Source organism: Prinia subflava, chromosome 5 (assembly GCF_021018805.1).
Source record: "Prinia subflava isolate CZ2003 ecotype Zambia chromosome 5, Cam_Psub_1.2, whole genome shotgun sequence".
NCBI lineage: Eukaryota > Metazoa > Chordata > Aves > Passeriformes > Cisticolidae > Prinia > Prinia subflava.
In genome coordinates, this window is record NC_086251.1 from 41,078,277 (window position 1) to 41,105,331 (window position 27,055).

The window sequence follows — 27,055 nt, forward strand, 5'->3', positions numbered from 1 at the left end:
TTTGCAAGGGATTTCTACACCTGGAGAGATTGAGTTTGCTAGGTTTTTCTGGGTGTATAGTCTAGTTAACCAGTTAATATATATGTTTGGTTCCTTCCTCTAATGAACAAATGGCTGGTATCCTGACAAACATAATCACTGATGAATTGTTTCTGACTTGACAGAGAAATTGTACCATCCCAGATGCAGTTGTGTTTTTAAATGCCTGGAATTTAAGAAAATAGTTCCTATTTAAGTGAAATGTGCTCAAGAACTTTTATAGGAGAAAGAAACACAAAAAGAATGAATATGTTTTGTGGCCCCATGTATGTGGCAAGATTTGAACTCTTTGGTACAAGGAGCTTGCTTTATGTAAAGGTGCTGCTAAAGGCACAGAAACATTTTCTTGACAGCAGTTTTTTAGATTTACATGCCAAGCATACTCATTAGTGGTCCATTTTCTTACAGGAGGTTCAGCTGATCTCTGTAATCTTAGATAAGCTATTGCCCCAGTTAACATCTCCTGCTTTTGCCATGTATGGAATCAATTTCAGTAGTTTGTGCTTTAGGAAGCTGCTGTGCCATGCAAAATCTCCTTTCTCTGCTTTGTTTCTGCTATCATGGAGTGTGTCCAGTGGAGTATAATTACTAAGTGGAGTCTTTTCTCTGCTATGGAACTGTTTTCTTTGTCTCACTAGTGGGTTTTGGTGCAGTTTATCTGGAAAACTGGTAACCCAGTACTTGTGTTCAGGCAGAGCTGAAGGCCAGAATACTGAGTGCAGCTGAGGATTGAGAAAGAACCTCCTCCTTGACACTGACAAGCCTATGCGGAAGGTTCCTTGGGAAGTCTTATTTGAAAGGCAGTGTAAATCGTACACTACCTTTCTTGATTTATGTCTGTGATGAGAAGAGCTTTCATTCAAAGTGTATGCACAGCTCTGGGAATTTCACACCCATCATTAGAAGCAGTTTTGTGTGTGTGGTGACTGTTATCATTAGTGGTATAATTTTATTTTGTGAAGCAAGGAGAGTTTTCTGCTTTCTTGCAGTCCTCCCAAGGGATGGCTGGTGTATTAATTTGCTGTATTGCCTCCTGGCTGTTCCCAGACTGTTTTTCCTCTTCATCATGGAATTTTTAATGGCCCTGCTGCCTCTCGGGAGGCATGCAAGGAAGAGTACCTCAGGGATCTCTTCTTTTTTCACATGCCTATAATTACTCTCCTTTAAGAGCACAAAACGTTTGCTAATCATGTCTTGTCTGTTAAGGTTTCGACTTCATGATGCAGACTGCTAAAAGCAGGCAAGTAGAGACTTACATGGACAACTCAAGGGATCCTTCCCTCTTTCCCCTCTTCCTCTTTGCCTCTCTGGGAGGAGTGGTCTGAACAGAATTTTGTTGAGCTCCTTTTACTTAAGAGGATTTTGTACAGGCTGAAGTTGAGTATCTTGTTAGATGTTGGTCGTTCAGTATTCTGTAGGTGGGAAGATGTTGTAGGTTGTTGGTTGATGGAATGCTATTCCCTTGAGGGAGAGTAAGAGTTTCAGAAGAGCCTAGAACCAATGTTCCCTTTAATTTGAATAGCAGGCAGAATAAGAAAGAAAGGTAGAAGATAAATTGTGCCTAATGCCGTTTAGTATTTGCCTAGCCTTTAAAACAGGATTATGAGTGAAAAAAGGCAATTAAATGTTCCCACTGGAGGTAATAGGAAAAGTGAACCTTGGATGGCAGGTGGATATTGAAGGTGGAGACTTGAAGAATTGTGTTAGACTTTTAAACAACACAGATAAAGAAAATTGCTTTGCATATACTCTGTTAATACTAACTGTAAATCTAGAGTTTAATCTAGATTTAGAAGCAAGTCTGTCATCTTGCCTGGAACATGGCATAAAGATACAGAGGGGTGAGTGATCTCCTCATCTCCTGCCAGTTGCCCCATACTCTGGGTTTGGTGGTGCTGTTAAATTGAACAGACTTGAATGTCTCAAATTCTAGTTCCAACTCTAGAAATATTCTTGTGAAAATAAATATTGTTCTGTCACTTCTGTATCTGTGCACAGAGATCTTGATATTTCTGCCTCTTACCCAAGTACGTGGAAATACAGGGGTTGCCTGCAATGTCAGGCTTTTTTTGAGGCAGCTGAAGGAGAGAACAGATGTCCACAATTTCATACTTTCCTGCTTGAGCATGGCAGTATCCAGTTGATTCTAGGCAATGTTTCTCCCTGTTTTTCTTTACTCTTTTTTCCATTTAGCTGGAAGATTTTCATGTCTTCCTTTGCTAAAGCCTGGCTAATATTCCAGCTGGGAATATAACTGAATTCTTCTGACAGGCATGCAGTGAACAGCAGCTATCAACCTAGTGTCACAGGCAGTTGACTGAGGACTTATATTCCCATTTTGATGAATCCTAATTCTCTGGGGTGAAAAATAAATTCCCCTTGGCTTCAGAATTTTTTCTTTTTACTTGCTATTTCAAATCTGTGTACTCAGCATGTCTGGCAAACAGTAGGACTCTTTCTGGCACAGATACAGTGTGATTCAGTGTGAAAATAGGGAGTATAAAATATGGGATCACATCTTCTCTGCTTAGAGTGCTTACATTGAAATCAAGAAGAAAATGCATTCACTAGCATTTGCCACATGCAGACTTTTAGGAATGGAATTGCCACTTCATTATAATGCTTACTTGGGGAACAGACTGCTGCTGTTGAAGATCTATGAGATTTGGATGATTGAAGAAGTGAGCTGACCTATTAGAGATTTTGGAGTGTTAAAATGTGCTCTAGAAGCCTTCCCAAGAGGCTCTGCAGGGCAGAGGAGACTGCTGTGCATCGGGAATATCTACACTGGGATGTGATAGCAAGAACCACTTGTGTGGGGGGGAGCTTTGCATGCAGATAGGATGAGCAAATTGTATTGATTTACACATGTTATGTGCAGATTAGACTGGTGCCCAGCTGGCTCTGTAGTCAAAGAGGAGGAAGAATTCTGCTTTTACTGTTAATTTACTGTTAACACCATCAACAGCCTCAGGTAACACCTCAGGGCTTAGAGAAAGAGCCTTTCATTTGGTTTGTGTTTGCTCTGAATAGAGCATCACAACAGCAACAGCTGGGTTGTGTGGAGTTTCAGTAGCAGTATCTTTGTTAAAAGGCAGCCTCTATTAACATTCACTTTAACATGAAGATAATAACATCCCTTGTTTTTATAGTAGTAGACTAATGACTGCCTCTCACTTTCACTGTATAATCCATGTGCTTAGCTTCTTCTGAGGAGAGGGTTAGAATAAAGAGTGTAGGGAGACAAGCTGGATGATGTGAGATGACAGAGAGGCATACACTCACAAGTGTGCCGCTTGTCTCCAAGAAGGCCACAGGTTGTCACATTTAGCTTTGTATGGCCTTTTCAGAGGTGCCTTTGTTGTGAGATTGAGATTTTTACCCTGAATTTTAAAAGAGCAGACATCATGCTACAATTTAGACTTTACAGCTAGTGAAGTTTTCAGGGTCTGATGCTGTTCAGTAAGATTCTTAGTGGGCTGGTGTCTCCTGGGGCTCTGTGTTGTCTCCCACAGATTATATTGCCAATCCTAGTTTTCTGTTGAGATGCTGTGGTAGATGTAAGATAGTGGCAAGCTCCATGCACAGTCATCTCAAACTGTAGAAATGGAATGGGAGTCCTGTGTATGCAAGTACTGGTCATTAAAAAACATGTAAATAAAGTCATAGAATAAATATGTGGGAAAGAAATGAAAGGAAGCATTACTTCTGACACATTAGAGACTAACATGAATTTCATCATTCTGCATAGCAAAGCCTGGTTTTTCTCCAGCATGACCTGCATGCAGAACTGGGTACCATAAGTACTATGTTAAAAACAAAAACAAAAGACAAAAAGTATTTCTTGTGATTACAAAAAATATTATCACTGTCAAAAAGACACTACAGACTTTTCAAATTGTTGAAAGCCATTTTTCCTATACATGTGTAATTTTTCATTCACTAACTCTTGGCAGTGATTGCTGTGTGACTTGAATATATTGAAGCCAAGAAAACAGCCACATTTTTGATCCTGATATGTTTCTCTAAGTATGTTCTCCTTTTTCTCTTCCAGGGTTAGAATTTCAGCCATCTCTAGATTTTAAACTATGTTTTCATGTTAGTCTCTGATCACCTGGCAGATCCACCTGTGACTTAGCATTGTGACTTTGTTTTTTTCTTATGATAAACCTGTCATAGTCCAAAAGAAACCAGGGACTTATTTTTTCATTACTGTTTATGCAACATTGAAGAAAGCATGGAGGCCTAGCAGAAGAGACTGGAGGCTAGTAAGGACAGTGTAAGTCCTATTCTACCTTGCAAGTTTAGGCCCAGATCTTTCATCCCATGGAGTTCTGGTCTCAAACCTCTTCCCAGAGAGGGCTGTGACAATGCACAAATATGCATTTTCTGTCAGCCTTTCCTGTTCTATTACTCCTGTTTAGAGTAATTTTTAACTGTTCAGAAGAGTTGTTCAAATTCAGCTTTGGAAGGAGAACTAATTCATCATTGCAACTTGTGACATTTTCACATTTGTAATTCAGCCTATCCACTGGTATGTTAGGTGCTGGGCATATCCATGACTTGATTTTCCTAGCAGTTGTGGTGTTTGTAGGAGTCTATAGGAGTCTGCTGTTAAACTGGGATTCATTAATTCTGTTATCTCACTGATATAGACCTTCATGCAAGCTAGTGATTAGAATTCTAATTTACATTGAAAAGTGTGATATCTACCAAAAATCTGCATACAGTCGCAGACATCCTTTCTGTCCATGCCTTAATGAGGCCTATCATCCCTGAATGCAGTCTTCTGCTCTTCTCTCTCCCAAGGTACTTACCACCTGGAGATTCCCTGGATGCAGATTTATGGTGCCTGTAAAGTGCACCAGCCACTTGAAATGACACTTTTACTACTGGGTCAGTCAGAGCCAGCAACTAATCAATAGGTTCCTGATTTACTAACTGAAGTGTGGGTGATCAATAAGGGATAAACCTGAATGAAAAACATGTTACAGAGACAATTTATGACCTCTGAGCCTTTGTATCCTAGAGGCAGGGCTACTGGATAGAGCATTCTTGCTAGTAGTCTTCAACTAAAGTATGATTGCCTTTACTTTCACTACAAGAAGGGATTTTGAGATTCTTCTGTTTTCATTTTTCTTTTTTTTTTTTACCCCTTGTGTAATCATCAGGTAAAGGTAGATGTTTGAAAAATTGCATAAAGTCTCTTAGAAATGATAGTGCATACTTCTTTCCTAGTCCATAGTGATTCTCCACCAAGGATCAGCTGGCTAATATTGGTGTAAGTTCATAAAATTAAAAAGGGAACCTTTTAAAATTATTTTTGTTGTTATTGTTATATTAGTTAAAATTAATTGGATTATTATATATAATTATGTAGTTTTACAGTTAGTAAAACTTATTACTCTGTCACTGATGCAAAATAAAAACCTGAATCTTTTCTTCAGGCTATGTGTGTTTAGATGTTTCAGAACACATGGTTACAGCTATGTTGAAACACTGTATAGCCACTATTATAGTCATGTACAAAAGCAGCTTTTAGTATCTGCAAAGTTACTTAGAGCTGAGTCACTTCAGTGTACAAACTTGAGATTTGAATGTGCATTCTGTAGGTATGCCAGTATTTTTGAAAGTTTTTCATCTCTAGAGATGGTTTCTCTAACCACCTCCCTGGGCAGTTCATTCCAATGTTTGACAACCCTTTCCTTGAAGAAAGTCCTCCTGATATCCAGCCTGACCCTCCCTTAGTGCAGCGTGAGACTGTCTTCTCATTCTTCTGCTGGTTGACTCGGAGAAGTGACTGATCCCCACCTGGCTACACCCTCCTTTCAGGTAGCTGTAGAGAGCAGTAAGGTCATCCCTGAGCTTCCTTTCCCCCAGGCTAAACAACCCCAGCCTCCTCAGCTGCTCCTCACAGGGCTTGTGCTCCAGATCCTTCACCAGCTCCATTGCCCATCTCTGGACATGCTCCAGCACCTCCCTGTTCTTGTAGTGAGGGGCCCAAAACAGAGCATAGGACTGGAGGTGCAGCCCCACCGAGTACAGGGCAATGATCTCTTCCCAGGTTCAGCTGGCCACAATACTCTTGATCCAAGCCAGGATGCCACTGGCCTTGGCCACCTGGGCTCATGCTGGCCCATGTTCAGCTGCTGTTGATCAGCACCCCCAGGCCCTTTTCCTCTGGGCCGCTTTCCAACCACCCTTCCCCCAGCCTGCAGCGATGAATGGGGTTGTTGTGGCCAAAGTGAAGAACCCAGCACTTGGTCTTGGTGAGTTTACTGAGAGTACACTCGATCCCCTCAGGAGACTTCTTTGTCTGGTTGTATTAATATGTGCTCCCAGATTTGAAAACCTGGCTGTCTGTGAAATGTACCACAATTTAAAAATTTTTGAAACTGTTCTTCAATGTCAGATCGCAGAACTTTGGAATTTTAGTTGAGAAGAAGGAACAGTAGGTATTTTGTTTATTTTGTGGTTGCGCTTTTTTTTCAGCTAAGTAGATAGACCCAGCAGCATTCAAACAATTTATAGACTGGACTAGTACAGGAATTTCTTTGTGGTCCCTACACTGTTCTGTATAGATACAATAGCAGAATTCGGTTTTGCATAAATACAGCATCTAAAATAATACATATTGTAAATATATGGGCTTGGTTTTTTTAATAGATTTTTGTCATGGAAATAAAAACCCATGAAGTTTTCCTTTGGTTATATTTTAAAGGCTTTAGTATATGATGAAAGTGTTTGTTAATCTTTAAGGATTTCTTTTAAATATCAAAATAACAAGCTTTGAAGATACTGAAGCTTTTCAGCTTAATCATCACAACTTACATGGTTCCAAATTTTACGCCATGTAAGCTCCTCGCAGTCTTTAACTGATTTTATTTGCACTGTAGTTCTGCATTTTGTACATCGATCTGATGATAAGAGTGACCGAGGAACTTTCTAGAGGAAGTCTGTTATATTGAACAAGGAAGGGATTTGAACCCAATGCCATTGCTAAGTTATACATTTATATTCATTATGGATGGTATTTGAGGAAGTTCCCTGGTCTGCTGCAAAGACTGTTATTTCTGAATTAAACTTCTCTGCTTCCTACAGGTATATGACTTGGAGTTCTCAGCTCAAGTCAGCTCCAACAATACAGATTTCTTCTTAACTGGCAAATGATTAAACTGAAACAGCCTTCAGTAGGCTTCAGACTTTGCAGTTGATATTAACAGAACAGGTTATGCCTTTCAGTCTGTTTAGAGGTGCAACAAGGCTGCAAAAAGTCAGATTCAGCTGTTTGCACAGCACTTTGAAAAGGAAATAATGATTGTAAAAATGCATGAGACAGTTTTGCATTCCTAACTTTACGAACTTACTACTGTAGTGGAAACAATATGCATGGACATTTTGCATTATAGGTGCATTCTAACATAACTCTAAAGTGCCAAATTGATTGCAAAATAATTTCTGACTAAGGAGCAAATATCACAGTTTATATAAAGAGCAATCTTGCAGACAGACGTTTGTTATTCTTGCATAGAAGTAATGGTAGGATACATCATATCACTGCTTGATCACATCTTTACATATTCAGGGAGTTAGTTTGGAGTTAATACAAAACCAGATCCTTTAAAGGCTAAGAAATAATAACTCTTCTAAGCGGTTTAGGTGTGAGCTCTTAGTGGAAATGGGAGCACCATTTATATTGACAAAGAATGTGAGCAAAACTCCCTGAGAAACTTCAGGGTTGTGCTACTTGTTATTTAAGAAACTGATGGGAAGGTAGGAGCTGGATGTGACCTGTCAGTCTTACAGAAATGTGATATTGGAACTGAGTTTGTTTTATTTTCTCCATAGGCAACCAAATGTCCACCTGGGACCACCATGTTCAAGGGACATCAAGAGGAAACGAAAGCCAGCTGCAGCCTCCATGTCTAGCCCAACATCAGGTAACCTGCCAGCATTTTTATAGTCATGTCCCTTTTGAGCAAAGGGCCAAAGGCCAAAGTAGTGTTACTTTAGTTTGAAACTAATGAAACGTGTGAAAGAGCATATCATGTGTTTTTGCACAGCATCAAAAGCTGCCTACCAAACAAATTTTAGGCAATGTAACAATGTTAATATAATTTGCAGTGCTTCACCTTTCTGTGAATAGTAATCTGCTTCTTCAAAAGGTGTTGTTTCCACTGTCCTAAATCATGCAGTTCATGGTAATGGGCAGTTGATCACTATGCATGGTGTGTTCTTTCAGTGTTGGGCTGGCATTAGCTGGTGGCTCTGATACCCTTTGTCAGGGTATTTGTAGACACTGTCACAGGAGCAAAAATCTGGCAATTTTTGTATCATCACTGGCTGAAACCACTTATTCCTTGGGGGTTATCTTATTCTTCTGGATGAAAATAGTTTTTTCTTGTTACGGGGATGTAGTCATCGAAATGCTGCTCTATTTTCATGTGGCAAATTTCTGAAAAGTCATTGATTAGTCATCAGAATATGAAAAAGCTTTTATCTGGTGAACATGGTGGGGTTTAGGATGCTTCTTTCTGTCCTTTCACCTTACCCCATCTTGTGACTATCCACTGGTACATGTTCTTTCAGCCAGTTTATTAAGTAACTATTCTTGTAATCCAGTCACAAGGTAAGGGCTAAGATGGTTGAAAAAACGGAGATGTGAAAACAGTGGGGAAGACCAAATAAACTGATGATTAATAGGAGGAAATTCGTGTTTCTTCCTTGGGCTGATGGATAGACAGAATAATGAAGTAGAGAAGAAAGCTGAGCTTTCTCTTCAGGCCACTGATCTGGATTGCAAACCGTTGGAAAAGTTCTGTATTAAAAAAGAAGAGAAAAGAACATTATTAATCTGTTGTTCAGCAAGAGTCTCATCTATTATTGATTATTTATTTATTCTTTATTCTTTCCTGGCTTTTGAGTATTCCATTATGGGATATTCAGACTTCTGTAGTAAAAACAATAGTATCTGAAACCACAGAATCTTAGCACTGGAATACTAGATTTTCTTGGTATGAGTGCTAATGTCTCACTGTCCCCTGTTACCTGTCCATTTATTTGTTACTCAGAATGTATTCTGTACTGCATTGCTGATCACTTTCTGTAAGGAGAGCTTCTGTTTCCATGCCTACATGTTTCAAAATACTATTTAGGTTGTACTTAACTAATTAGGCAAATTGTATAGTGAACACTTTTTGAAGAGTTGAGAGTGCATCTGGTGTGGAACTTAGCTGTGGAAAATAGCAAAAGGGATTTGGAAAGCTTTCTTATTATGGATGAGGGAAAGAGGATTATTATGTATTATAAAGTAAGAAAGAAGTGTAGTTAGTACAGGCAGCATGCTTATGCTGATCATCAAGAGACAAGATCTGCAAAGTCTTTAATGGTCAGAAATGGTAAAGATCTCTTCCTCAGACCCTGTTTAGAAATATCCTCAGCCAAGTGAACAGCTGTGGGCAGGATTTGCTGCAATACTGACTTTTATTGTCAGAAAGGAAACTTTTATGATTTGGTAACTGAAGCTGTGTCCTAAATGACATTCTACTAGGGACTCCCAATTCCAGCTGAAGCACAGCCTGGACATGTAACTTGGAAACTTCTGGAATCTGATGTTATTGCTGTCAAAGGAGATTTTGCTATGGAATTACTAATGCGTAAAAAGATACGTAGTATTATTTTGCAGTAATATAGAATTAATTGGACACTCTTACATTTGTTGGATATTGTTAAGACAAAGATTTTTCTCCCATGTGCTTGAGGAGTCATGGCAGCCTCATTTTTTTTCACTTCTGAGGCTTTTTATGTTTGTGATGTTTTACTTCTGCAAAAGGTGAAGCACAGGTAAATCAGAATGCAGGCCTGTGCCTGTCACGCAGGCACAGAGCGCTGGATTTCTTCACCTTTAAATAGCTCCTTTGCTGAGTCCAACTGCTCTCATCTCACTTGTTGACCAGGTCCTGCTTCAGTGATCTCCTTTTTTGCAACCTGAGTGCCCCGTGGAGGTGAAGGACACAGCCTGAGCTGGCTTCATCAGTCAGCAGAACAAATGGGCTTGCTCTGGCGAACATCGGGCCATCTCGGATTCCACCTCTTTTATAGAGATGAGTGATGAAGAGGGGCTCGTTCCGCTTTGCCGCTGTATTAATACACATCAGGGGCCAGCTCCCGGCACTAAATCACGCTACTGCATACATCTGTTATCGGACTCCTCACCACTGTGATGAACAAGACTGCAGATAGAGGCTTCCTCGTGTCATTCTTTATAGGATTTTCCTAAAAGAATAAATAGCTCAAATCTCTGCCAACACTATCCCCTGTCATTGTGATGAATTTAGCTTCTTTCTTAAACATGCAGCTACAAATCTTCCCCTGTCGCCTCACCCCCCCACCGTCCACAGAAAGTTTTGAGTTGAATTTGGCTGAAATCAGAAGATGCTAATAAAAGGCAGGTGAGATGTGGGTGCTATTTCCCTCCTCAGTGCAGGAATGAGAAAAGGCAGCTAGAGATAATGTTTATTTGGGAAGCAAACTACTAATTTGATTCCGTGTCTTCTCACATAGTTTAATGAATGTGAGTATATGGGAGTTCTGGTGAAGTATCTTTTCCCAGAGACCCTTGCATGAACATCAGAAAACTGCATTACTGTAGAAGCGCCTGGGGTCTCTATTGTCTTGCTATAGTATTAAAGTTCTGGTATTAATGCTTATCTTTGAGGCTAACTGGCCTAAATACCATAACTGAGCTGTTGAGAACAACAAAAAGTGGGTAGAAAATTCAGAATTATTTTGCACTTCAGGAAGTGATTTGTATGAAAATTAAGTTGGCCAAACTTATGCAAGTATTCAGAGAGACTGAAAATGAATGTTTTCCACACTAGACAATTGAACAGTGTGAGCCCTAAAGCATGAGGCCTTCACCAGATAAGAACAAAAATCTGACTGGTGTAGTTTGGCAGTAGAATAAGGAAATCTGGAGGAAGTTAAGGCTGACTGTACTGGATTAGACCAGAGATTCATCCAACTCAGTGACCAACAGCCAATGAGTGCATAGGGAGGAAGAAAGTCTGTGGTGGTAAAGGTCCTTTGACCCTTCAGCAGTCTGAGACTTCGAAGGCATGGATAGTGTTCTTGTGTTTAGTACTTTCCATTGCAATACAGTAGATTTGGAATAATATCCCAGTGGCACAGTAGAGCTTGTCTGAGAAATACTGCATAAAATGTTATTCTCATGGAAGTTATTCTCTAGTTTGAAAGGAATCTGACGAAGACTGTCACATCTGTCTTCATTTTGTCAGAATAGGCCACAAGTACAGATGGTTGTGCAATAAATGGTGAACAACTACTGATCTTTACACTGATGTTTTTAATGTTTATGTGGTTCATAATGTATGTAGCAGTGCACATGGTAACTGGCATCCTAATCACCTATTACAGTGAGTCTGGGATAAAAATCTGCATAAAAAGATTTTTGTCTGCCTCGACATGTATTCACACTTAGCTTGTAAAAAGGATGACAGCAGCCTTTGAAACTGCTTATTGGAGAACAGTCTGATGAGTAATAGCAATTTGGTGATTTTTCCCTCCCCTATTTTTTGCTAATTATTCACTCTTTGTCATACCCAGAAACAAGCAGCCAGTTCAGTCCTTTTCTTTTTTTCTCTTTATGAGGAAAGATGTAGAGCCTGTGTGGGGAGGCTGCTAGCAAGGGGCACAAAGTGTAGTATTGGTGGTGATTATGAGTTTAAGGACTGACTTAGTTGTTTGGGGTTTTTTCAAGTTTCATATGACCTTCAGATGGAGGAAGATGATGGGCTGGATATCAAATTGCAAGGTACTTTTATCAGATGTGTTGTAGCTGGATGGGAATGCCCAGAAATAAACAGCATTGTTGGGGTTCCAGATCTACTTAACGTGGAACCTCAAGCATTGAACCAATTGTTTTATTTATACTTCAAAGAAGTCTGTCCTCTAGTTGAGGCTTGCTGTGGCCTCTTTATACTTCATCCACTACAGAGTAGCAGATGCAACTTGTAATTAAAACACACAAACAACTATTATCTGTTGTGAGACGGCAATAAAGAGATGTATTTTGTATTGAAGTAGTTACTTGTTAAAAAATTCCTGTTTTCCCCAAAGACTCCTATGGCAATTACTCTTCTTCACCCGGCCCTGTTCTGCTTGTGAGGATCGAGTGATTCAGGATACTGAGAATTGGAGTAAACTCTCATATCTCTAGGTTTTTGACAATCCTTCTGGAAACTTGGGTGACTGTTGGGTTGAGCTATGGATCTGCAAATCTTTCTGGCTATTATAGAGTGTCCCATTTTGAAGCAGAGGTTGTATTGAGAAAATGTGAATGGATTTCAACCTAGTTAGGCAAGGAGTTTCTTGTCATAATATGCTGATTTACCATGTTGGATATATGTGGAGGTTCATGGTACTGCCCTTACTGGGTGAGGAGAGGTATGTTTTCCTCTTTAGATGAGCTTAGCAACCTGAAATTCGCCGCACCTTCAGAGACTTTGAAAGTCTCAAGTAGGGAGTTAATTGAGTCTTTGCAAGGAGTCCAAGTTATTTTAAGATGAGTGATTGTGAATTGATTCACTTTAAATGTGGGACAGTTAAAACTTTTGATTTTCAGCAGGAACTCTGACTAAGGGAACTAGTTAGTGGACTGGAAACTTAGGGTTTTGAATGTGTGAATCATTAGAGCAAAATAGTTAATGCTATCAAGAATCTCTATTTCAAAGGAATTTGGATGGAAAACTTCTAGAAATTCAATAAATAATACCTTCATAAATGAAATTATATATGAGGGGTTTGCCATGAAGTTAGTTGTTATAACTTTTTTTTATTGCCCTTTCTTACGATCTTCCTCTGTTCCCCCTTTCCTGCAATTTTATATTCCAGCAACTTTATCTGTCCACTTGGATGCAGCAGAATCAGAGCTACCAGCAACACCATCCTTGAGATCCCAGAACTCTGAGTGGACTGGGAAAACACCAGCAGCTGAGAAATCCACTATTGCTGCCTCCAGTAACCTTTTTAAAATGCCACCAGAGAAGAGCCCAGGATACAGCTAAAAGGAAGCATTGCAACTGTAAAAGCTTGCTCGATTTTGGAAATGTTTGATTCTGGTGTTTGTCTGCACCAGACATCATGTCTGGCAGTAGTGGTATCTTCAGTATTGGTGCATAATGCGTGCCATCATCCAGGCTGGTCTGTGTGCCTCACACACCTAAGTCATGTTTGTGAATATATGTTTAAGAAAAGGTAATCAGTGTTGGGACTGCAGTGGCTTTTAGAAATTTTCCTGCTATCACTGTATTTATTATGAATTCATCTCTTTCCCTGATTCCAGCTCATATGTAATGGGTCATGTACAGATTCTTTTGATCTTTATTCACCCCCTGGACATGTTGCTTGTTTGTGTATTTGGCATTTTCAGGGTGAAAGTCCCACTGCCATTCAGGGAGGCCAGAGTCTCCCTCTGCTTGCTTCCAGGCCAAGAAGGATTTCTTGGCTGGGGAGTGAGGAAGGAATACTAACACACTGAAATGTGGAACCTGAATCCTGTATTAGCAGAATGTTTTCTGGCCAAGTGCTAATGGACTCAAATCATGTTGCTACTGGCAAAGCAATTATGGTGCTTGTCTACATAGAAATTGCCATTAGCTCACTGGCAGCACTGTCCATTAGACCTTTTCCTTCTCCCTTGTTCTGAATGTCTTCAATCTTTATTGTGTGTTGCATGTTCATTCTAAACCTCCTGCTGGATAAGGATTTGGGAGAACTACTTGGACATAAATGTGCAAGCTGGTGTCCTGGTGGATAGAAACAAGGATCCTTGAATATTGTTGCAGTAGGGTAGAAGATTATACAAAACATCCATATCTCAGTGTATAAATTAAAAAATGTGTTAGTGTTTCTAAAGGATGCTTGTTGAAGTTAACATACCACTGAACAAAAAAGCCATTTAAAGTGTCACCTGAGTTCTGAATGTTATGGGTATAGATCAGACTCCTTCTGTATCATGCTTTCTCTTCCTTCAAAAGTATTGTCTGCTATACCTACAGCAGGTGTCACCTGCTGATGATTGCACATTACACTGCAGTATACACTAAAGAGATTCTTTTCATAAAACTTCCACTTGGTCTGCTGTTACCTTCTGTATTGCAGGATACATGGACAAGGATTTCTTCCCTCTCTTTCATAACTCTGGAGCTTATCTTGGACTGTGTTTTCAGAATATGTACCTGTATAGCATTTGCCAAGGAACAGGTGGCCTCACAGATTCTTAAGTCCTTTAAAAATAGGATCTATTTGTATGAATAAAACTTCTTGCTTTCCTTGTTGGAGCTTTCAGACAGGACCGTTTAAACTTGTAATATCTATTTTAATTGTGGCAGTGCACTCTTAAACAGATAGCAAAGTTTGCGTGATTTTAGTGATTTTGCAGTTTTCTGCTCTCTTATGAATCAAATGACTGAGGGACAGATTTGCTTGGCGGAATATGAAGAAGTGGTTTATATTAACTGTGTACTAAAATGGGAAATGGTCATAATATACATGAAACAGAGACTGAATGACTTGCTAAATCATGATTGACAAATAGTTATACTACATGCACACTGTGTCTGAGCCCCTAATACCTACTTATTCTTGGGGAGACATCCAAATTGGATTTATATTTCGCAGCACAAGCAAACTGTCAGATCTGTCACTATAAGTCCTTCTAAAAACTCTTTTTTTTTTCTTCTTTTTTCTTTTTATTTGGGTGGTACATTTTAGAAGTAATTAGAACAGGGAAACCCTTTTTAACTTAATGAAGGAATACAGAAGTCCATTTAAATTACAGGACAAGCTGTAACAGTTTGTGAAGAAAGAAGTGTTCCTGTTTTAAAGCTGTCATGGCTTTGTCTTATTTGTAGCTATTTTGAACAATGGTGCCTAAGGGGTACCACAGGAAGGTTCAGGTCTGGAGGGCCTGTAATCTAAAATGTCTGAAGAGAAGGTAAATCTGAAGAGTAGTACCCTGACTATCTAATACTCATGAATAGAGTCAATGGGAAGAGTGGTCACGTTCTCCTGACAACTTGCAGATAAAATTTAGGATTTGAAGCCTTGTAATCTGAACTGCATGCTGCTCCAATGATAGGGAGTAGTTCCCTAAAAGAGCATTTGTGAAATTGAGTGGTTTTGATCTCATGGAGTGTCCTCCACAACCTCTCTTAGTTGGAGTCTATTCAACAGACTGTCTCAGGTTACTGATCATCCAGCTAAAATTTTATGGTTTAGCCATTGTATTCCCTTTTTAAAATCAGTTGTGATATATCTTGCTACATTCTGAGTATTGTCCAAAGTGATTTTTTTCTCTTCTGTGATGTCATGATGCTTTAAAAACTTTTTCAAGAAAGGTGTTAGGGAATTGAGAGCTTTCTTCTCTTTGTGGTGGTGGAGGGGTGGATTGCAGTGTCTCATGTGATTTTTCTCAGGGGGCAGGGAAAGAGAATTTATCAGATTTTCCTATTGAGGTCAGTAGCAGTGTTATCTGGTTAAGCCCTTACTTAGGTTGTAAGCTCCTAGGAGGTATTTCTTGCCTTTAAAGGCTGATTGTACCCGTGGCAGTAGTGAAGAGCAGCTGTGGCAGGTCTTGTACTTACAAGCCGTACTTCCTGCCAGGGCAACTTTCTGGAAGTTACAGGAGACTCCAATTATTGCAGCTACCCTGTCTTTCCTATTTCTAGGCTAGAATCCATTTACAAGTCAGTCAGATTCTCAACCAAATTTGATTCTCTTGAGTGGTAGGCAAGCTAAATGGATCATGTATCTTGTTACTCCAGGGTATTTATCAAAATATATCTTCAGACTTCAGACTTAAAATCTTGATACAGATTTTAATATCTATAGCATTCTTAGATTAATAAAATAAGTCTACTGTTTTGCCTCTTTTTTCATCTAAGGCAGATTTCTTAGAACGCACTCTGCTCACACAGTACCCAGTGTGAAGGATACTGTTTCCCATGTGGATTACTTTAGTAGAAAGGAGTATTAACATGCCTTCTACGAAGGTGGTCCAGTATGTGATTATTATTTCAAAGATACACAGCTCAGTCATGTTCCACTTTTTGTCCACCAGGACTCCTCAGTCTTTTTTTGTCACCATGAGGTTTCCTAGTTTTCTGAGCGTTCATATTAAAGTAGAAGTTCTTACTTCTCACGGTCTCTTCATGTAAGCAAGAGATTGTTTTTTGTAAATACTGCCATTGTTTTTGCATTCTTCTCCAGGAGAGGAGAGGGTTGTTTGACAGTCCTTTTGGCCAATGTAGATGAGGCGTGGGGATTCCACCCTCCAATCCATGGTCACCTTTCTAAAAGTATATAATAGAATGAAATAAACAAAGGGCAGACTCAAGGCGAGATTGCACCAGAGCAGATCCACGTGGGACAATCCCCTCCCTTGACTAGATCAGGATGTAATTTCAAAACAGAGCAAATAATAAATGGCAAGTTGGTGAAAGAGCTGGAAGGCATATTGTGTGGGAAGTGGTGAAGGAATTTGGTTTTGTCTAGTTTGGAGAAAAGGAGATTGCTCTCTACAGTTTCCTGAGGGGAGGCAGTGGAGAGAGAGGCGCTGGTCTCTCCTCCCTGGTATCTTCTTACAGGGCACGTGGGAATGGTTCAGAGCTCTGCCGAAGGGGAGATTCATACTTGACATTAGGAAACACTTCAATACAGAGAGGGTGGTCAAACACTGGAGCAGGCTTCCTAGGGAGATGGTTAGATGCCTCCAGCCTGTTGGGGTTTCAGAGACATTTGGACAATGCCCTTACTTTAATTTCTGTTCAGTCCTGAAATGGTCAGTCAGTTGCACTAGTTATTAATTTTAGGTCTGTTCCAATTGAACTGTTCTATTTTAATTATTATCTTCATGATGTTTCTCTCTTTTCATTCCTCCAATCTGTCCATGTCCCTCTTGGTGGTACCCCCACCCTCCAGCATATCAGTGGCTCCCTTCTTCAACATGCCGTTATTTCTGATCTTGTTGAGAGCATGTTCTGTCTTTTTCTGCCGGGTCACTAATGATCTCTATCAATCCCAGCATTGTCTTCTAAGGCATGCTTTTCATAAATGGCCATCATGCAGGTTTCAAACCACTGATTGCTTAACCTGGCCAGCTTCTCTCTGATCTTTCTTACTGGATGCCATCCAGTCTATACCTCCCCCATCTGGCTATAGGGGTGCTATGAAAGACTGCATCAAGAGGCTTACTGAAGTTAGTGGAGACAACATTCACTGCCCTCTGTGCATCCTCAGAGCTTATTGTTCCATCACAGAAAACAGGTTCATAGGCTTGATTTTCCATCATTTAATCTGTCTATTCCTAGTCACCTCTCCTTTGGGTGCCTAGAAATGGCTTCCAAAACTTGCTTCATAAAGCTACAGGGAACTGAGATAGGGCTGACTAGCCTATCACTGCACCAGTACTCCTTGTCTTTTCAGAAAGGTGATGTATATATACATACCCCTTCTTGTCTCTGGGGACCTCATGCAATTGCAACAGTTTTTCATAGACGGCACTGACCAATCTCAAAATGACATACTTCTGTGTATAGGGAGAAGATGGACATCCAGTGAAAGAGAAGTCAAGAGCTGAGAGAAGCATTAGTTGTTCTTTGCACATTTCCAGTAGTTCCAGTGAGGTCTAGTCAGGCTTAATGTGTAATTTGGTAGGTATTGCAGAAGCCTGAATTAAAAGAATGTAGTTTCTGTCCTGATGGATTTATGATTTTAAGGTACAGTAATGAGTGAAGAAAGCAGCAAAACAGGAGCTGGAGAGAAACTTGTTAAGAGGCTGGGACCACTGCTACTGAATGATAGATTAGCTTTGTGATTGTGGTATGCAGAGGTGTGTCTTGTCACCATCATTCTTGAATAATGACATTGAGTAGGTTAGTGCTGTCCTTCAAACTGTAGATGCTCTTGCTGTTATTTTGTGGATGTTGCAGAGACCTGCTTAGTGGGCAGAGGATGAGAAGGGAATTTGTAGGAAGGGCAACAAGAAGCATGATGGAGTGCCTCTTAGAGTAACCCCTTCTGTACTGAAGAAGGAAGATGCTACAAAAAACAGTATGTGTGCCTAGATATTGAGAAGAAATTATGTCAAGTGGATAAGAACTTTGCTTTGTTGTCTTGAGGAACAGTTTATAACCAAAGAACTTCTCAGTAAAGCAAAAGTGAAGGATTCTACATTTGTTCAGAAAATATATTTTAATAGTCTGTTAAGAGACTATTAAAGGAAGGTGAACTTCAGTTTTCATTGTGATACTTCATTTCTGTGTCTTTGTTTCCTGTATTCTGTTCCAGTTTGTGTTTTGTGATTGCAACATCCTTTTGTACCATCAAATGCAGGAAAAATACTTTGCAGTAATGCTTCTTAAGGCATAAAGCATAAGGGGACACTTGCTATAGAAGAGGTAAAACAAGATTATCTTAGGCCACTGACTTTACCCAGTACAAGGCATGAACTCAGCACAGAAGACATAATGTCTTAATTATACCAAAGCATCTCTTTTTTAGGAAAGTGAATAGTGCCACAGGCAAGTACAGGGCGACTAAACTGGCACCAGTGCCTGGAGTCCCACGTGTGGCTGGGCCTCAGTCCCATGACATATAATACAGATCTACATTGTGGAGAGAGAAGGAACTTTCAGCATCCTTCTCAAGTTTATGTGGCTGGAATGCCTTCCCAACTGCAAACGTGGCTGTCACTGGGAGTCCAGCAAGTTGAAAAGATGTGCTCTCTAGCATACTATGTAAAGAGAATTTTTGTACCAGCTTCAGGAACTAGTAAAACTGGAAAATGGATTGGTGCAGGCTGTTAAAGAAAGATGCAAAATATATACTTATAGGCAATAATCTGGAAAAGTATTGCTGAGCCCTGTGTGTTATGAGCTAGAGTATTCAATGTCCTAAAGCAGAAATGCCAGTATTATGAGGATGATCAGGGTTTTGCAAAGCTACCCTTTTGTCCTTGTAACCTCTGAAGGAAATGGGATGAACAGCATGAAAAAGGCTGTGCTGTGTCAGACCAAAGGTCAGTTTGTCTTGGTAGTCTCTCTCACAGTGACCTGGTTTGGATACCTGGAGGGTACTGTAAAGATGAAACAGTAATATAGTGATACTTTTTTTTAGTGTTCTCTCAGCCCAGTGATGTACAAAAGATGTACAAACTTTCTTCAAGGCTGGAGAACACATTTTTAAACTTTTGGTTATAGTATTTATCCTGCAACTGGATTTAACTATGTATTTTACAAGGACGCATCCTGATGATAAACACATCAAGTAAGGATTAGCATATCTTTGTTTGTAATCAGTTTTCTTATTAATTAGCCTCTTTATAAGTAAACAGCATCTCTTGGAATATTTTTTCCTAATATCAACATCCTGACATTGTTTCTTACAATGCTTTTTTTTCCAGCAAGGGTGAAAAGTCTTGTTCTTTCTTTACAATGAGGCTTTTTTAATACATGTATTTGTATGCCCTGTCATCAAGTCCTGTGTAATCCACTAACTCATATAAATCATTTTTCATAAGCTTCATACTGTAAAACTTGTCATTTAAACTTTAATTGTACTCCTGCATGAAAATCCCTGGTATTCCACATTCATATGCATTCAGTTCTAATGTCTACACTTAAAGTGTTCTTCAGAGTTGTAGGGTAACTGCAAGAGTCACTTATGGTACTCCTTATAGAGTGTTCTAGTATTGCTATTCAGGCTTCATATACTCATATATCCAAATATGCTGCTAGTATTTGCTGCCCAAGCACTGCTGTAACACTACTGTAGGAGGTGGTATTCAGGCAGTTGAGTCTGAATCTGAAGTTCCTACCACTGCTTTTTAATGTACAAGGTCCTAGAAAGTTTTTTTTTTTAATTCGAAAATTTGTTGCATTTCCTTTAGAAGTATTACAGCGCAATTTTGTACCAATCATATTTAAAATCTGCAATATTTAAGAGCTCAGTCTGTTTAGTTTGATCAGAGGTGTCATGCCTGTGTGATAGAAAACCCTTTATGGCATTGGAAATACTAAGCAATAAACTATCTTTTGTAGATGGGCATAAAGATGAACTTGGAGATAAAGCCTAGGTTGCCTAGATTGGTGCATGTGAGATTTCATTGCTGGAGGCATTTCTGAGAGGGCCATGATCTGAGACTGGTCTGGCCTGACCAGTCTCAGATCCCTTGGGCACTGCTGAAGTCCTTGAATTTTCCCTCAGGTTTTGACACCACCAGACAGTGAGCCAAAGTTACTATCAGTTGCATTTTAGCTTCCTTCTGCTGTTCAAGAGGGTTCTCCCAGAGATAGCTCACAAACAGGTCTATTCAAAGTCTGTGAAGAGCTGCCTTGTGCATGTCCCAAATATTTTATGAGGTCATAAGATTTAGCTGTTTGATAGGGGTTGGACTCTGGGTTCTTGGGACTCTATTTTAAGGTTAACATGTAAATAAGAAGATTCCTGCTTGTATTCCTCTGTTTTAAATAAGATGTGTATTCTCTGAATGAGGCTCTTGCAGAGTCTTTGTTCTGATTATAGAAACTGGAAATAAATCAATATATGAAAGAAGTGTTTTATCTGATATAAAGCTAACTGAGTTGAGAGTGGGAGAAGAGAGGTTTTGCTGACATCTGACTAGATTTACAGTATTGGGCTTTCCATTAATCTGCATGCTTCCTTGACCGTTTCCGTAAGTATAAAGTGTAAACTGTGATCTGAAGGTCTGTAGGAAGTTACTGTGCTTTTCTTGCTTTGAATTGCAAACTTGAGTGAAGGATTTGAGGTAATTTATCATGTCCATTCTCTGGAGTTTTTTTGTAATGATTTTGTTTCCCAGTTTGTCAGGACATTGTCTCTAGACAAGTGCGATGCACTCTGTTTGGAATTTGAAACAATTCCCGAGTTTCTTAAAACAGTCTTTCATTTCTAAGTCACTGCTTCACATCTGCCCAGTCGCGAATGGGATGTCATTTAAATGAGCAGGTCAGTTTCAATGGATAGTTTAATGGATATCAATTCATTTTGCCACCACTAACATCCTTTCAAGATAGATGGGCATAATTCTTTTTTTCCATGATAACAGTGACTTCAAAGATCAAATGAGCACAGGACTTTGAATTTTCTTTTGCCTATGCTTGTGTCCCAGTATTAATAGCTATGCATGTTTGTGGTAGGAACAACACAGGAATCCCTTTACCTTAACTGTTCTAATGAATGAACTGTAAAAAATTAGATCCTAAGTGGACTGAATGTTTTTAAACAAAAAGATCAAGATCCTTTAGAAATGGCTTCAAGTTTTTAACACCATAGTGGGAGTAGAGGGTTGTCCAGTTTCAAAAGTGATTATTTTCCTCTCTCATCTACAATCTGCACCTGTGAGAATTGGGAAATGTTCCCAGTGAAATATGCTGATTTTTGTTAGATATAAGGAGTTGGAACAAGGAGACATAGATTGTCTTGTGGGAAGGGCTCAGATTTGGCATACTATTGGTAATGTAAAAAATTTTAGATGTCTAAAAATTAGATGTTCAGCCTTACATTTACTTGCAATTTTGTAATTTTTAAATTTTGAATAATGAAGCATTTCATCTGATAATTGGATTAATTTCTATTTAAAAAGGAAAAGCTGAATGGTGCTTTTTTACATATCCTTAATTTTACATCCCAGGGCTGAGAATTTTTTCAGTTCAGTTTGAATAACTAGTGGTAAACTTGATAACAGGACTGACTATGATGGGATTTATCAATTTTGATATTTTTCAAACCATGAAACCTTGCTTCATGCTTTTCCAGCTCATAAAAATTAGCTGTAACTACAGGTGAATACGAGTAGACTTGCAATGTATTAGTGTAGAACTTCTCACGTACAAATAAAAGGGTATTTCAAATCCTGGGGTACAGATTTTGTTCTCTACTGTCATAGAGCAATTTCCCAGTAAGAACAGATATATAGTTTTTTAATGAAATATAGTATAGGGGGTCAAACTGGTAAACTACATTAATTTAATTCATTTTTAATGGGAGAGTGACAGGGAGGTGTCTAAATATGAGAATGTGAGCAGATCTCAGGAGTTGCTGCACTAGAGAAGATGCAACACACAGAGTTTTCAAAGGACACTTTAAAATTTGTACCTAGAGGTTGGAGAATTGCACCTAAAAAATCTTCCTCTAAGAAATCTTCCTCTGAGAAGTGTCATAGCTCACAGACTGCCTGCAGGTGCACTGATGGCAGATCAGTGGCTTTGATAAACGAATGCCAGCACTGACATTGATGTTTCCCTAGTAATTTTGACACCAGCTTCCTGAGAGGTTCACCAGTGTTGTCTTAGGGCTGTTCTTCACCCTGCTTCACAAAATAATTTGCAAGTGCTTGGACTCACCTGGCCCTCCTCCATGGGGAAACACATGTTCCCATTTTGAGCCAGACACTCCTACTGCTGAATGTTGTATGGTGAGTGAAACAAGTCCTGTGTTTTCTTTCTTGGACGTCCAATGAACATCAAAGGGGAGCTTTCATGAGTCTTTTATCCCTTGCTGGTCCTTTCAGATACTGTGGAGACAGGAAGGAGGGAATAAGACCTGCAGGTTTGATTCCTGGCTGGGGAGAGGGGGCCATGAGGTGTGGCTGTTGTCCTGCACTCAAAACAATGCTGGGGCTACCTAGGGAAGGTGACATTTCACACTCCTCCCCACACTGCTAGGCTTCATGACTCTACACCACGGGCTTCATCTGCTTCTATATGTATTTAGACATTTAAACAAGAATCTTCTTCAGCATCCCCACCCACCCCTCAAGTAACAAACCAGAGAATTTGTGTTCTGATGACAAAGCTGCGATTTGAGTGGCCCATGTTGCTGTAATCAGTGCCCTTCTGCATGTACAGTGCAATGCAATCAGGCACTTGCATGATTTGTTCCTGGGTTTGAGGGTTGTGTGTCTCATCCTGTCCATCTGCCCCGTTTCACACGAGGTTCCTGCTTTAGTGTAGGACAATTGAGACTCTCTGAATGTACAGCTGCTGGCTTGGATTTTTTTTCTCCCCCTTACTTAGGTTGACTTCCAGCTTTATTTACTGCACAGTATCCAGACTCCACTCTGAAGAGGAAAGAAGTAATTTCCTTGTTAGTATCTTCAGGGTACCTCCTGCTATGACAGCTTAGAATGTTAATGAAGATGTGTGTTGAGCATTTGGATTTGAGTTACTGTCACCTTTACTGCATAAGTGAGGAGTCTGAGATTGAAGCAAAACCCAGGAGTTATCTCTGAATTTGGGGGGTCTAAGATGAGATACACAGACACTGGCAATTTGCAGGGACTGACTACCCTTTTGTAGGTCCAAATCACGTTTCCTAAGCAAATCACAAACTTCCTTAGCATCTATAAGTGCTCAGAGCTTCTGCACACCCAGCCACAATTACTGATCTGGTGAGGAGCACTGTCCTTGTTGCTGAAGTCTTTCTATGGCTTGCCAGCTAAGAGAGAGATGGCAGCAGGCAGGCATCTCTCCAGGGCTCATGGTCAGTTGCTGTCATCATGAGAACCCAGTCAGCCTCCTGCTTTGTCCTTTCTGTCATTGGGTCTGACTCACTTGTGCTCATCTCTTTCAGTTCTTGCCCTTCACCTTTATGGAGGCATGCCTTCTATGCTCCGTATGAAGTTAGAGTCTCAAAAATAAACTGTGTACTCATTTAATTTAGCATTATTGTAAAGTGTATGGACCAAGGGACAACTTAGGATAGCAGAAAAGAGACTTCTTCCCTTTTGAGTATTTTTATCTGTAACCAGATACATGCATATCTATGTGTATATATATTATTTATTTTTGAGCTAGGACTTCTTGGTATGTATTCACTTTGTATTGGAATTTCCGTATAAAGGTGTTTTAATTTCCCTAAATATGTTTTGTCTTTGGAAATACTATGATTCCTGGACTTCAAAGGAATTGAAAGAGCAGTCCCAAATGTATAGTGCCATAGAGAATCTGCTGTGAAATAACTTGTCTACTACATCTCAAGAAAAAGCAATAGGTAGGTGAAAAGTTGCTATGGAACAATCACACTTTATATACTTTTACCTGAATGTCATAGTATGACATGAATTTTGACTCATGTCTTGCACTGATATTTCAAGTATTGTCCTCTTGATTCTTTTCTCTAAACTACAAAATAATGATTGTCTAGTAAAGTAAACCCTACTGTTGTTTAACAAATGATAGGCTGCCTTCTAATGCCCAATTCAGCAAAGTTTTAAAATATCAGAAGTCTGAGTGTATATTTTGGGAATAATGCCCTTGGAACCAGAATCAGTCATCTGACTGAGCTGTATTGGAAAAAGGGAGAAGGGTACAAAGAGAAAATGGTACTATTTTCTTTATTCTCCTGAATCTTGTTCTCCATGGACTCTTGGTTTACATTTTCTAGAGCAATTAGCGCATCTTTAAGAAAAACAAAAAGACAAACACAAACACCCTACCTCTACAAGCTTTTTTTGTGTTGGTTTGTTAGATGTGGGTTGTCAGGCTCTGTTTGCAGCTGAATACCCACTTTCTCATGTAAACAGATTGCATTAACCTGAAAGATGAAAATCAGAATATCTCAATTTCTATTAATACCATTTTAGGACCGGACAGATCTCTGCAATTGTGATTTTCTTATCCTTGCAGTAAAGTATTGCAGTCTGCTCCATTCCTTGCTCACCCATTACACCTCACACCTGTGCTAAGTGGGCATTTTCTGAGCAAAGTGCATTGTTTGCTCAACAGAAGCATAAAAGATGACACATGGTATGTTGCTGTACACCTTATCTTCTCTCTGCTAATCGCTGTGGGCAAAGTGATGATGGCGCACTACCATATGACTCAGAAACAACTTTGCTGAAAACCACAAATTTATTTCAGGTAAGTTACATCCCAGGTGTATGTGTACTTAAATGTAACTGCATTTGTTCCTGGGCAGAACCCAAGTGCTTGTCACAAATAACTGGCAACTGGAAGCATCTGAACTGGTCTATTTAGAATACGTCTACTCTGTCATTCTGCAAGTATCTCAAGTGTTTAGGATATGGATGAGTACAACTTCTACTGCTTGTCGCTGAACTACTGCTGGTAATTGAAAATTGGAATACAGTGTTCCCTGGAGAGTTTGTCATGGAGCTCAAGAGGTTAATATGTAGTTATGTGATGATACTATAATTTTATATGCATCTGCAGATACTGCTAATAGACATTAAAGTGGGCATTTACATCCTTATTATGGGTCAGTACTTGATGTCATAATAAAAAAGTCACATCAGAAAAGTACAGGATAAAAATCTGATTATGCACATTTTGGAATGTAAATGGCTTTAAAATTCAAATTGTCACCTGGTGGGAGGATCAGGAAGGAGTCAGAAGAAGGGCAAAGGGGCAAAGCTGTGAGACACAAGGGGCAAGATAAAGGAGGAAGAAGAGACAGACAGGTATAGGCCTTTGCTTGGGTAGTTTATATCCATATGAATACTATACCCCATTACTTAAGCCCTTCATGTCATCTCATTAAACATAAGCTTGAGAGAAAGGTGGACTTTGTAATGGGGTGTGAAGGTCAGTAAATTCCAGATCTTCTGTATTTCCAGAGTTCAAATCTGCTCAGTGTTGTGAAGGCTAAAACATCATGTGGGTTAATGCAGGGTGTTCATTTGGAAAGCAACATCTAAGCTAATAAAGGCAAGACAACAGCTGAAACTCTCATAAGTCTGCCCTAAGTAAATATACAAGTAACACTCCAACTACTGGCCCCAGAGCCTGAGGAGGGGAGGGTACTGAGGAGACACACTTTTAATTCTGAAGGGCTGTGTAGCTTAAAATCAGCAGAGAAAGTACTGTGAGGACTAGAGCAGCGTGTGTGATTCATGCACATCGGGGTACCTCAGGGCACCGTGAGTTGTTGCAGCTGCACTCAAAGGGTTGTCAGCATCACCTTAAGTGTCTGTGGAAGCTGAAACACTATAGCATGTAGAAATTTGGAAGGGTGTTGGCTTTACACACTACTTTTTCTTTCAAGCACATCCTAAAGCACTCTAAAAGCTCTGCAGTTGATTGAAATTTTAGGGATTATTTTTTGTCAGAAATAGAGGATGCAAGGCCATGGAGTGAGGTAAATGGTTTATGACTGATGGAAGGAAAGGCCCTGTCCTGCCGTCTCAACTGCATTGTTTCTTCATGCTTGGCTGTAAGATCCTGCTGCTTATCTTTCCCTCCATTGACTCCTCTGAGTCACATCAACCGCTTTAACTGCAAAGAATGCCTTCATTTCTGGTGGTTTAGTCAGTTGATTTGGCTTGATTGATGTGCACGAGGAGCGCTAGAGGCAGCCCAAGGCATGATGGCAGAACTGGGACTGCGCTGGGCTGGGAGAAAGTCCTGGGAATAATGGTTTGGATGAGGAAGACTCCCACAATTGGCAAGCACCAAGGTTTTAACTTCGTCTCAATTGTTTCCAGATCTGTGCCCACCACCCCCCGGTCTCCAGGGATTCCACAGCTCATAGGAAATCCACACAGTGCAAGGCTGCAAGAGGGGCTTTGAGGGGGTGCTAAAGTCACATGGCCAAGAACTGCATGTGCCTCTTCTCCCAGGTGCTCCTTAAGGGTTTTGACGCTATCTTTAGCTGAGGAGAGAAGGGACATTTCCTGTGGCATAACTGCATATGCTTCCTCAATAGGGATTATGGCTGAAAGGAACTTGTCTGCTCTAGAGAACCCAAAGTGTCATTTACATGGGTGTCTTCTCATTTGGGGTCTGATTTGTTCATCTTTGATGCACAATGAATGATGGGGCAAAATCACTGAAAATATTTGGTCTCTCTACACCATGTTGCATGTGATGAGAACCAGCTTTTCTGGTAAATAAGAATGTTATTAAAAACCACTATCTTTTGCAACAGCTTTCAGAAAAAGAACTGAAATGTTGAG

The 27,055-nt window shown here is 39.8% G+C and overlaps 1 protein-coding gene across 9 annotated transcripts in view; it reads left to right on the forward strand.

Moving 5' to 3' along the window:
- GPATCH2L (G-patch domain containing 2 like) overlaps positions 1–25,401 on the forward strand; it is a 43,683-nt gene extending 18,282 nt beyond the window's left edge. For 4 of the 9 annotated variants that reach the window (XM_063399037.1, XM_063399039.1, XM_063399036.1 and 1 more), the window contains 2 exons: positions 7,888–7,979; positions 12,952–25,401. In XM_063399037.1, coding sequence (XP_063255107.1) covers positions 7,888–7,979; positions 12,952–13,124 — 265 coding nt within the window. In that variant the 3' untranslated portion in view covers positions 13,125–25,401. Of the gene's footprint in view, positions 1–7,887; positions 7,980–9,995; positions 10,770–12,951 lie in introns of those variants that run through there. The other 5 variants (XM_063399041.1, XM_063399043.1, XM_063399044.1 and 2 more) reach the window with 4 other exon arrangements.
- The last annotated feature ends 1,654 nt before the right edge of the window (positions 25,402–27,055 follow it).